Source organism: Anabrus simplex, chromosome 12 (genome assembly GCF_040414725.1).
Source record: "Anabrus simplex isolate iqAnaSimp1 chromosome 12, ASM4041472v1, whole genome shotgun sequence".
Taxonomy (NCBI): domain Eukaryota; kingdom Metazoa; phylum Arthropoda; class Insecta; order Orthoptera; family Tettigoniidae; genus Anabrus; species Anabrus simplex.
In genome coordinates, this window is record NC_090276.1 from 17,876,498 (window position 1) to 17,889,484 (window position 12,987).

Genomic DNA, 12,987 nt, shown 5'->3' on the forward strand with positions numbered 1-12,987 from the left:
TGACAGGCTCTATAAGATTTCCTTGTAGGTGACATTAGGAGTTTTCCTTTTATGTACGTACGAGGGCTTTCTTTTTTTCTCAGGATCTGATCAGTCAGAAAATTAAAACCACAGTGAAAATCAAAAATGTTTTATTATCAACATTTAGCTACACCGTCCAGCTACTTCTCTACATAGTCACCGCTCTGGCATAGTCATTTGTCGTAGTGCGGTACCAACTTTCCAATAGCCTCGTCATAGAAGGCAGCCAGCCACTTCTCTATGCTGGTCTGCAGCTTGTAGTCTGTGCCAAAATGCTGTCTTAGCCAGCGTTTCATGTGAGCAAAGAGATGAAAATCAGGGGGAGTCAAATCTGGGCTGTATGGTGGATGATTGAACAGTTCCCATCAAAAACGCTTCAGGGAGCGTCTTTGCTGCAGTGTGCGGCCCAGCATTGTCATGAAGAAGGACAATGCCTGATGACAACATTCCTCATCGCTTGTTCTGAATTGCCCTTCGTAGACATTGAAGAGTCACGCTGTATGAGGCTGCAGTGATGGCATGGTCGTGGCATTTTCAGTGAATTCCACCAACAATACTCCTTTTTGGTCCCAGATGGAGAAGTTTCACTTGCACTTCTTCGGTTTACTCAGGATATGAGAATGCATCCAGTGTTTAGATTACTCTTTTGTTTCTCCATTTTTGAAATGGACCCATGTCTCGTCCCCTGTGACAGTTTTTTATGGCTTTGTGAGATGGTGTTGCTAAATCTAAACATAACTTATGACTTACTGGAGAGCACCAGTAGAATAAATAAACTTCTGCAGGGGAGGGACTTGAACAAGAACCTTCCTGCTGATAGGCTTGGTCCATAGCAAGCACACAACGATGGCTTTGGCTGAAACCCACGCTGTGTTAGTGTTTGATGCTCCCCCCTTGGTATGGCTGTCACTTTGTTCTACTCTTTTCATCCGATGACTAAATGGTTGAATGGTAAAATGTCCAAAGCAAGAAAGTTCATGTATATTTTTGGTCCAAGACATTTTATATAAAAGTTACATCATATGTGGAAATCCTTTTGTGCCTGTTCTTGATCTGAGGGATGTGTTCAATGTCATTGTTGATATCGTCCATGGGGATGTTGAAGACTCAGCTATGTATAATACTAATATTAACATTAATATTTCTTTGACTTTAATGGCTCTCAAGCCCGACCAAGCCTCGTGCAGATTTAGCAACACCACCTCGTAAAACCCATTTGAATTCGCCCATTAAGCCATCTGATTGGCTAACTTCAGCAGTTGATAAAATGACAACGGCGTGAGATATCAACACAATTTCTTCAAATGACGTATCAGTATGAAGAACACTCTAAAGCTCATATACTCAGTTCACATTGTTTCCGACCACTTTGTATATGATTTGACGTAGCTCAGTGAGGTGTTTTTCCAAGTCCCTTCCAACCCTGACTGTTAGCTCACTCTTTTCAACTCTTGCGATACTTAAACCATTCTCAACTATCACTAAAACAGCAATAAATCTTAAATCATTCATGCAAATTTTGTATACTGTAAGGAGTGATTTTATCTTCAGAAGATTATGATGATGAATAAATAATATACTTTGTAAGGATAACTTGATCAAGCTCAAAAATATTCCTTCTGAATTTAAGGTGTTTTTTTTTTTTTTTACTGTAAGCTGTAATATTAAAACATTTATTGATGGCTATTTTTTTACAGATAGATACATAGTGTCGGACTTTTTTGTAGAATTTTTTATGCTGAACTTTTTTTAGTTCATCCTTGGGTTTGACCAGTTTGTTCTGGATGGTTTCCAACAAAAAAAGTAGTGTTATGAAAATGTTGAAAATTGTGGGCTGGGAAAGACTTGGGAACAAGGAGATGAACTGCTCGACTAAGGGGTATGTTCCAACTGTTAATGGAGAGATGGCATGGAATGACTTTAGTAGACGAATAAGCTTGAATGGAATTTTTAAGATAGGAGAGATAATGAAGTATGAAGATAATGTTGGAATTCGAAAGGACAAATTGAGGTCAATTTTTCTTTTTAGGAAGAGGAATTATAGACTGGAATTACTTACTACTGGTTGTTCGATAAATTTCCAAGTTCTTTGAATACATTTAGGAAAAGACCAGGTGTCTGGCGAAGATGTTCGATAAATTTCCAAGTTCTTGAAATCCTTTAAGAAAAGACTTGATAAACTCATAAGTAATCTGCCACCTGGGTGGCAGCCGTAAATACAGATATTTGATTGATTGATTGATTGATTGATTGATTGATTGATTGATTGATTGATTGATTGATTGATTGATTGATTGATTGATTAGGGGTCCATCATTGATGATTTAGGCAGCATAAGAAGTGGCTGTTTATTCTCAAACTTCCTTCAATGCTTGGGTCCCTTTTGTCACAAATTAACATTTCTCCCACCTGAACCTTCTCTGATAAATGCTCTATGCAACAGTGAAAACAGCATCAAGATTAGCCTGCACACACACGCGCGCGCGCACGCGCGCGCGCGCACACACAAAAAAAATCGCTTCCAGGACATCTTTTCCAAAAATCTGCATCCAGAGCGATTTTATCAAACAATTTTGCCAGACACACTTTGTTCTATTCTTTTCATCTGATGACTAAATGGTTGAATGGTAAAATGTCCAAAGCAAAAAAGTTCATGTATGTTTTTGGTCCGAGACATTTTATATAAAAGTTACATCATCTGTGCAAATCCTTTTGTGCCTATTCTTGATCTGAGGGATGTGTTCAATGCCATTGTTGATATCGTTCATGTGGGGATGTTGAAGACTCAGCTATGTATCTGCACATCACTTTCCTGAGGGGTCATCCACTTGGTGAAGGTGGCCACCTGTTCCATCTCGGTATAAGCTTGCTCCTGCCGTATGGAACGTATACATCAAATCATCAGTAGAAGCCAACACACCAATAATTTTGTTGAAGGTTGGCACTCCAGGTTCCAAAAAATGATTTTAACTAATCACACATCCATTTAGAAATTCTTAGTGAATTCACAGAAGAACCAGTAGGGAAATAAAATTATGATCACCCAAGTGCGCCAATTCGAACATACAAACTTTAACGCTTCCTCTAGGTCATACGAGTAAATTTATGAAAGGAGTACTTTGACTTCTGTAACTCTTGACTCGCTTAATGTGTGTGCCAAATTTACATAAGGTTGGCGATTCCCTGGTACGTGCCCTTCCCTTGTAAGATACTCTTTTGGGACACCAATACATCTAATAGCGATGTACAATTATAAAGAATATTTGTGCATACTATATGATCAAGAAATAAAATAAATAATTCCTTCACTTCGACCTGTGATTCTGCACGAAGCGTGGTGTCATTAGCAAATATTAAATTATTGATTGTTTGCCCCCCTCCCCCCAAAAAAAACTTGAATACCTCCAGTCCTTCCATCAAGACTTTTCTCATTATGAACTCTCTGCAGTCGTAAAATAGAGCTGGTGATAGAATACACCCTTGTCCCACTACTTCGCAAGGCTCAAAGGGACTCAAGGTTATCTCACCTAATGTGATTACCACCTTGCTATCAGAATACAGATTTATAATAAATGTTTTATTGCGCACAAATGTGCATGAACAAAATTCTTATGAACAATCGTCTGTACAGAATTTTGTTAAGGATTCTACTCTCAGTTTACACTTACGTACGTGATAGCGTTCACAAAGTTCGCTGCATCTTTTGCACCTCAGTCCGGGCTTGGCTCATGGAAACTCACTTTAATACACAGACGTTGGTGAAACCCATGGACTGAGAGTCTGGTCACAAGGTGTCTCAGCTTATAGCCTCCCTGTGTCCAGTTGCGGTTGATCATCGCATCGCATTGGTAAAACTCCCACTATATGCTGTCCCTGTTTTGTTGAAGCTCTTGTAGGAGTTCCTTATACGCTGGGGTGGCTGGGAGCAGTAGTTTCAAACGCAACTCTTCCACAAAGAATAATTCCCTCGACAGTTCATACAGGTAATAAGGTGATCAGGAGCACCCATTTTTGGCAGGATATTCCACAGCTCTTTCCATCGAACACCATCAAATGCCTTGCTGTAATCCAGAAAATATAGTACTACAGAGGCGTTGAATTGTCTAATTTTGTATGAAAAATACCAGGTGGTAAAAAAGATTAGAAATTAAAAGGAATAGATTCGTAGGTCTCCTGCTAAAATATTCAAACTGCTGCACCAGTCTGATGGAGGGAAGGATAGAGGCCAAAAGGAGAATTTATGACCGACAGCAAGAATGGACGACCATACGCAACAGTAAAAAAAAAAAAAAATTAGCACTGGATAGTATACCTGTATCGTGAGGATGAGAATACTGCTCACCAATCGTGTAAGGTTTAGGAGATAAAGAAGTAGGTTCTTCAATCTGTCAAAACTAATTTATGAAAAAATAAAATATAGAAAATCCTGAAGAAAAAAACATAAAAGAACAGCTTATACCTGAAAAAGAAACAACTTAAAATAGAATGACATGTTTTGTTCTTGAAAGAAAAAAAGAAGACGGAGATCATGAAGAGTTGAGTCGCTTCCAGATACTATTGCACAGAATATGAGGAAGTAGAACACTTTATTTACCTGGGCTCTGTGGTTCAGAAAAGTGCTGGCTCTACACAGGAATGATGAATAATAGTTTTTGCTAGAGATGCTGTACCTATGTTAACTTGGATTTGGAAAGATCAAGCACTAACTTGGCTCACTAAATTGAGACTGTTAAAGGCTTTGGTGTTTTCCAGTTTTCCTTTGTGGAGCTGAAACTTGGACAATCGCTGCAGGTGACCACAAAAGAATCGTGCATAATGGACAGATAAACAAACTATACTCCGTATGGTTCTACTTCTAAATTGATGTTTTGGCAGATTTTGGCTCTGTCTGGTGGTTATATGCTGAAGCATAGACATCCAGCCAATCCCAAGCTGTCATTCATATCGATTTATATCGGCAGAGCACGATCTCGAAACCTAGTTGCCAACTCTAATATTTACATTCACCACGTGGTTAACCTATCTCGCTCAGCGTGTATGCTAGGGTAACATTAAAAGCTATGCAATTTAATACAATCTTGCTCATAACGTGTACATTACCTAACCTAGAATTCTGTATACAATGTAGAATTCCATAGCTAAGTACGGGTACATCATATAGTTAATTATAAACAACAATTATTTCACTTTCGATAATGTTATTTATCACCAACCTTGGGTATCTTACCCGAGATTTACTTGGATATTTTGGAACACTCCGAAATTGATGATGATGATAATAATAATAATAATAATAATAACAACATCCTTTTCTTGGCAAGATATGTAGATGACAACCATAGTAATTATGGATGAGAGCATCTCAGAAGCTGCTACTACCCTCATTAATCTAAATAACATTGACCCGCATATAAAATTTAAACTTGAATCCTAAATTGAATGGAAAATTAATTTTTTAGACTTGACTATTACCAGGCACCCAAGTTACTTAAGATATAAGATTTTCAGAAATCCCACCCAAACAATCACTACAATATGTCAAGATTCTTCACACCCTCAAATTCACAAACGAGCAGCATACAGCAGCATGGTGAACCAAAACTTCAGTGTTCCAATGTCTAAAAGAGACCTCAAAAATAAGTTTAACACCATTCGTAATATAGCTAAATCTAATGAATACAACAGTTTCTTTATTGAAAAAATAATCTATAAATATTGCCCCTTTACCACTTTGAAAAAAATAAACAAAACAACTCCTCCCTTTATGTTCAACGAACAAATTTTCAAAGTCACCAACATCTTTAAAAAGCATGATGTAAAAGTAGTTTTCAAAACCAACAATAGGAATGCACAAGTCTTACATAATGAATACCACGTCCATAAACAAGTTCAATAGTTTTTCAAAATCAGGAGTACAGTTGTAATTCATCTTACGTTGGACAGACTGGGAGGAATTTTAATATAAGGTACTTGGAACATGGCAAAGCCTTGAAGTACAATAAATTTTCAGCTGTAGAACAGCATATGCATGACTATAATCACAAATTCACATACATAAAACAAGATATGGAACTTCTCAAAATCATCAACAAAGGACCCCTCCTTAACATTACTGAAAGCTACTTCATACATATAGATACCTGAATCATAATCTTGATGACATTTCAGAAAAGCCAAATATCCTATTTGACCTTCTAATTCCCATTTTTAGAAATGTCAAACCAGCAGGGCCGATGACCTCGATGTTAGGCCCCTTCAGACAACAAGCATCATCATCTTTCCTCAGCAGCCATCTCTTTTCCCACACCCTTCGGCCCCTCCTTAACTCCCCCCCCTCCCCTCCACCTCCTCCTTTCCCTGACCACTCCTCTTGCCCTGCCCCTCTCTCCTTGTCCCGCCCCTTCCTTTTCCTTTGAATCTCACATCCATTAGTATGAGGCACACAAGTCACGCACTACATGCCGCAACGACTAACACACACTCTGCTTGCAATTCATTAATTTTATCTAATTTTATCAATCATTTATTCCGGTTAACTTCATGGACACTGCAATGAATTGCAAATTTATACCAGCCACAAGTTAAGAATGTGTCAGTTATAATCATATCTTCAAATGCCGTCTTGACAATGTCCAACAGCATTTCAGCAGATTTTAACAAGCACTACAGGAACGTTTCATTTTATTTACCTTGGTTGATGTGGAAACACCATCTAGCAGTTCTGCATCAGCTGGTGGTTCTTTACAGTGGCGTCCATTGGCTTGCATACTGCTAACACCATTAAAGTAGATTTGGTGATTGATGATCTGACTACAGAATCAACATTTACCAGTTCACGTTTTGCAATTGAAATTGTAATGATTAGCAGTGAGGAACTAACAATTCTATGAATACTAATGCAAGAAAGAGTCTGGATGATGATCATAGTCCAGATACTAAGAATTTAGAGCCTAATTTATTTATTTTTCAAATTTTACACATAGTTTTTCCCAGATTTAATGTCAATTGTGTGTTTGTACATTTGTTTAGTTATTAGAGCTATTACATCAAGGCTGAAGATGGCCAGCCAAGGCCGAAACTAGTCCCTAGTTTAGTAATGTAATTCAAAATATTGCATATTATAGTATTGAAAATGTAGACCCCAACAACATTAATTTAATAATTATTATTGTAATCACAATTCAATACGGATCAAAAGCATGACGTTTATATCCTATGATTGAATCAAAGCTTTTGGCACACAATGTGGTGAATAGAAATTGTTCATAATCTTGTTCATATTCCTTTTGAACTGTTCCTTTTGTTCTTAAAAGGAAAGCAATTGTAACATCACCTCAGTACAGCCAGAGTAATTGAGTACAAAGGTGTCAGGATCGAACCCTGGTCCTCCTCATCCAGATCAGGAAATAACTGCCTGAAGCATGAAAACCACGGACTACTCCCTCACTAGCCAATCTCGAAGGTCCATAAATTCTAGAATATCTTGTAGTTCACGTACAGGTTGCACTCACTCGAATCAGTGAGGTGATCACATATGAGTCACTCATACTTGTACTATGGCTGGGTGATAAAGTGCACTTTGTGATTTATGTTTGCTAGTCTCATGAAGAGCTTAAAGAAATGTCTTAAATGTTTGTAGAGTTTGAGGTCGTGATAGATTGTAGAATATTACAGTAATATTATGCACAAGAATTTGGAGAGTTTATTCATGATCGAACACTGCTGTTACTGAAGAGAAATGTTTTACAACCTTTTACAATACAAACACATTCATTGACTGTCTGCTCAAAGTTTAAATTTATTATCCGTGAAGTTAGTCCTGTTCACGATGTTTCAGTGCGAAAGTAATACAAAGTTATTTTACTTGAATATTATCGCTGTCCAAGTATTACACAGTTCACAAAATAAATAACTCAAAGACTATTATAACATAGTTCAGTTCTTGGAAAGAATAAATTAAAGTAATTAACGTGGAGACTATCATTGCACAGCTTTTGTCGCATAGTAAAGAAAGTGAAATTGTTCCGTACGAGTATCATGACACAGTTCAATTCGTAAAATAAATAAAGCAAGGTTACTTCACAGAAGAAAAGTAAGCCTATTTACACAGTTCAGGGCATAAAGTTATTTTGCACGACAATTCGTATAATACAATTTATGAATGACGTAAATGTTTTAAACACAGTCTGTTCTCGGAGAAATATTAAGTTCAGAGATTGTTGAATTTATGAGTTACCTAAATGTTCGCTGCACAGGCGAAAGGCTTTAAGTTTGACACACTAGGTTATAATCACTTTGAAAATACTTAAGTATAGCAGCTAATTTGTTTGGAATATTTTAACGTATCTTAATCGCTGCTCACCTGGCTCAGTCCGTTCGCATGTAGAAATTTGAAGTATTTATTCTCACCAGCTTTGAAGATTTCTACTCACTTAGCCATATTGGTTCACCGACGTTCACCAGCAGTCAACCACGCGGGTCTGACTGTGGAATGAGACTGTGTTTGTATCCCATTCTCGTGCCTCTTTAATACTGGAGTTCTGAATGGTGACTGTTTCATATTTTCTCTAATATCTTCTTTAATCTGTAGAGGATCTTGTTGAAACTAGGGAGATATTGATGATATTAAAGCAAGGCGGACGGTGGTGTTGTTCCCATGTCGTACGCTAATTATTATGGGAGTTATTCCCTGTAGAAGGGATAGAACATTCTGTGGATGGTGTGACGTAGACTGAGTGAGATGGAGCCAGACACTACGTCATTAACCACATGTTTGCTGCAGCCGGCAGCTTGGCAGCGCATGTTTCAAAGTTTTAAAATGCTTTCGCGAAATGATTTCAGGGCCTGCATTCCTGGTTCAGTACATATAGTTTATAGAAGAACTGTGCTCCGCAACTTCAACACTTCATTCAGGACCCGTTGGAAGAGTCTTCCCTTTCTCCTCTATGGTGCTCAGACTTCCAGAAATGTTCTAGCTTGTGGTAACAAAGATGGTGAATACCACCATAACACTCCACTGACCTTTTCCTAACATAAATCCTTCCATTTGCACTTCATTATCTTCGTCAGTCTCAAAATCTGTCGTCTCATCATCACGGAAACTGGCTTCGACCATTTTTTTCAAATATCACTGATATGAACCCGCACAATAAGGGTATTTACGCACTCAAACTCAAAACTTTGTATAACTCCTCCGTTACAGCAGCATTTAGAAACAGAAACACAACAACAAATATTATACAACAGTGTCAACATGGAAAGGTAGTGCAAGATTGCAGAAGTAGGATGCTTTTTTGACAACATTTCATAAATCTTTACTTGAATATTCAATTGTAAATCTATATCTTGAAAAAATGTTTGATATATAAAAGAACAATATTCAATGAATAATAGTTATATTGTGATGAAATAAAGAGCCTTGCAAACACCTCATATAAGACACTGTAAACTGGGGGAACAGAGCAAAATCCTGACATCAAGCGTTGTCAGCTTGAGGGTTAAATTTCACTCCTGACTATCCTTAATTAACATGAAGTACTGAAATAATAACTGCAGAAATTTGTCTTCTTCTTTTTTTTTTTTTTTTTTTTTTTTTTTTTTTTTTTTTTTTTTTTTTTTTTTTCTTAAGACCTGTGTTTTCAAGACAAATAGTGTAATATTTCATTTTTAGGTTCCGTATTGAATCGAGATTTACATTCAAAATTGTTAGGTATTGGGATCCACCTATTCAATACAAGAAATAGTGATAATTACAAAGTCATAACATATTCGATGACTTTGTAATTATCACTATTTATTGTACTGAATAGGTGGATCCCAATACCTAACAATTTTGAATGCAAGACAAATAGCTCATTTTTCAGTCTTGAAGTTAGTATAAGATTGCTGTTGTTAAAATCCTGTCCTTTTTCTGTCAATAGGTCCTCATAGGAATTCAGATTTTGACCTGAAGGTTCGCAGACTAACGGACATGGGAATTGAAGACCACGAAGCAAGAGTAGCGTTATCTTCTTATAACTGGGATCTGGAGAGAGCAACGGAGCAACTCTTCAGTTAGTTAGGAGTTACTAGCTTATTATGGTTACTATCAGGGAGAACTTCACAGCGTATTTGGTGATTTTTAATTTGTTTTAAGGATGAAATTCTGCAATTATCATTAAAGAAGAAGTCGCCCACATTTTCTTTCATTTAAAGAGGAAAGGCTAGCCTCTTGCGTTTATATTTTCTCTTTTCCTTCTTTCATATGCTGGTGTATGTATTTGTGTGTGTGTGTATAGTGTGTGTGTGTGAGTATGGATGAGAATAAGTATAATTGGAATGGCAGAATGAATTGTAACAAGCCTCTTGTGTCATGTGATTTTTAAAAAGACTAGTTCGTAAATCTCTCGTCTTGGTTTTATCCGTAATTCAGCTCCAAGTTGTTCCGAAGAGACACAGATTATAGTTCTATATCTATGGTAGGTCATAGGATTTAGTAAGTAAGTTAATTATTAAGAACTACCCCCAGCTAATTCACTCATGAAGAAAACATAATAAAAATGAAACCTCTATGAGCAAAAGGTCTCTTACACTTAAATATATTAGTACATCACTGGCAACAATGGAAGGAAGGAGGACGTGTTCACACAGAGTGAATTTTCATATTTTAAAACTTAGTAAAACCTTCTGGCATTAGTGTTACAAACAAGGGGACCCTATAATGAAATTTCTATTTTCTATATTTTTCAGGCAATTTTTACCAATGTTATTTGTGACATCGATCCAATAATGTGAAGTAACATTGTGCAATTTCAGCATTGTAAATGTGCGACAGTGAAACCTTGTTAGTACGTTCCTCATTAACATGCTTTCCCGCTTAGCATGTCGTAAATTCAAAGTCCTAATTCTCATCGTATTAAATCTATATCGTATATATGATAATATTTTTGGAGGTATACTGACCCGCAGCACATACATTATGAAGAGCGAGATAGCCTTGACCATATTCACACAATATTGCACCTTAGATGACAGAACCTTACCGGCCAAAGTCCTAAGCCAAAATATTTCACATAAGAGGTTTTGTCCCGGCAGCGACGATATAATAGTACCTTACTTATCTTGTCACAAATTTTCGCTATAACTGCTTAGTATGATTACATTTTTCCTAGCCCTGAAAATGTTATTTGTCATGCCTTGTGGAAGGAACGTGATTTCCAACTCAGGTAAGAGCCCTCACCGCAGTTGCATGATAACTGGAAAAAGGCTTGAATTCGTGAACAGGATAAATTACACCTTTGGGGAGCTAGCCATTAGCCTCAGAAATGGTCACCTTTGCTTGCCAGTTAGCAGTGAAACTGCAGAATAATACAATGAGCCTGTTTGTTGTTATATTTTGTATTCCATTCAGAAGTTAGAAATGCATTTCGTGTTTAGTTGTTCAGTGGCGGGTAGGAAATATTTGTCACGCGATAGCCTACATCCGGAACATAATCGTGTGAAATTGACCAGCGTGGTGCATATTTGTCTTGTGATAGCCTAATTATGGTACGGAAGAAGTCCTGAAATTCCTTACTGACGAAGTCATAATGAAAGTTTGTCGGGAAGTCGACTGGCATCTACATCTTTAAGCACGCAGAGTTGGCGGAATGTTGAAACTCGCACCTTCCAGTTCCAAGTCGATCATTCGAATCGATCTTGGTCAGTCGAAGTTTAGTTTGATTCAAAATGGCAGCCGAAGTAATTCTGTTGCAGTTGCACATGGCTGTGTATAACCTCCAATTCATTGTCTAAGTGTGTGACCAGAAAAATAATCGTACTAACCCACTGGTCCGAAATAAAAGGCTTTCTCTAGTAACTGTTTTAGAAAGAGTGTGATCTGCAATAATACTTCGATATTTTTATGGGCACCGTTCAAATGTTGTTTGATGTTTTTAACACTTTTCAGTGCACTATTGTTATAAGCTCCAGCGGAATAAGTTCTCATATTTGTTGTTCTCTCTGGTTTTTTGACCTCCTTTAATACTCTCTTCTCAGAGTTTCACTGTACCCGTGGATATACAACGTAAAATCCTCATATGTCAGAAAAATCGTACCTAGTGTTTCCATATCCCTGTTGGATAGTTTTTGTTTGTGTATTCAGTAGTACGTTTTCTCGCTTAACACGTTCATTTTCCTTGTCCCCTGCAGAAAAATCTTAACGAGGTTTCACTGTACTTTTAGAGTAAAAATGAAATTAATTTCCCCACAACATTAGAATGAGTCCCTTGCTCAAAAAAAAATTTTTTGTTTTCGTCTTTGACACCAAATTAGTTCTAATCTGCTTGATAGTTGTTAAAAAATGTTGGTATTGACAAATATATTCGGGTTTCTTTATTTTTAATTTTCATGTTCAGTATTTTAAAAGATGATGGTGGAACAGAAAGTTTGGTAGTTAAAAAAATGATTTTAAACTCCCCCTAATATTTGCACTTACATCAAACGAAAATTGAGTTGCAAGGGATTTCTTGTGTATAAGAAAATGTACTGTGAATTTTAGTTTGTCATAAAATGCAAAACAAATATTAATTTGACTTTGCTGTCTTTACAACTGGTGTGCACCATAGGTAGGCTTTTCAACCTTCTTTATTCTGTTCTCCAGTGGTATTATCATCATCTTTTTTTCCTATACTTTGGTATTTCCTGATGTTATTTTCCTACTTTGTTTGATTTGCCTTTGGTCTTGTTGGTGAAAGATGTTCATGGCTGAAGATGATGCTGACTTCTCTCTGGTGGACTGAAGAACTTCAAGGATTTTTAAACCATCCCGTGTTAAACTCTCACAGCACTCCCTATACCCAACTCCACCTTCAGTGTTCTTGAGACATTTATTCCAGAGAAGACTGTGAAGGCTTTCATTTGGATTTTGTGTCTTCTTCCTCTTTATACACACTCAAGTAGTTCATCTGATGGAAGTCTCATATATGTAGGCATTAACTTTAAAACTAC

At 37.0% G+C, this 12,987-nt stretch overlaps 1 protein-coding gene across 1 annotated transcript in view; it reads left to right on the forward strand.

Annotated features, from left to right (window-relative positions):
- Ubc4 (ubiquitin conjugating enzyme 4) overlaps positions 1 to 10,196 on the forward strand; it is a 69,116-nt gene extending 58,920 nt beyond the window's left edge. The window contains exon 5 of the mRNA XM_067156589.2: positions 9,942 to 10,196. Within this exon, the coding sequence (XP_067012690.1) occupies positions 9,942 to 10,078 (137 nt within the window). The 3' untranslated portion in view covers positions 10,079 to 10,196. The remainder of the gene's footprint in view (positions 1 to 9,941) is intronic.
- Positions 10,197 to 12,987: the final 2,791 nt, after the last annotated feature.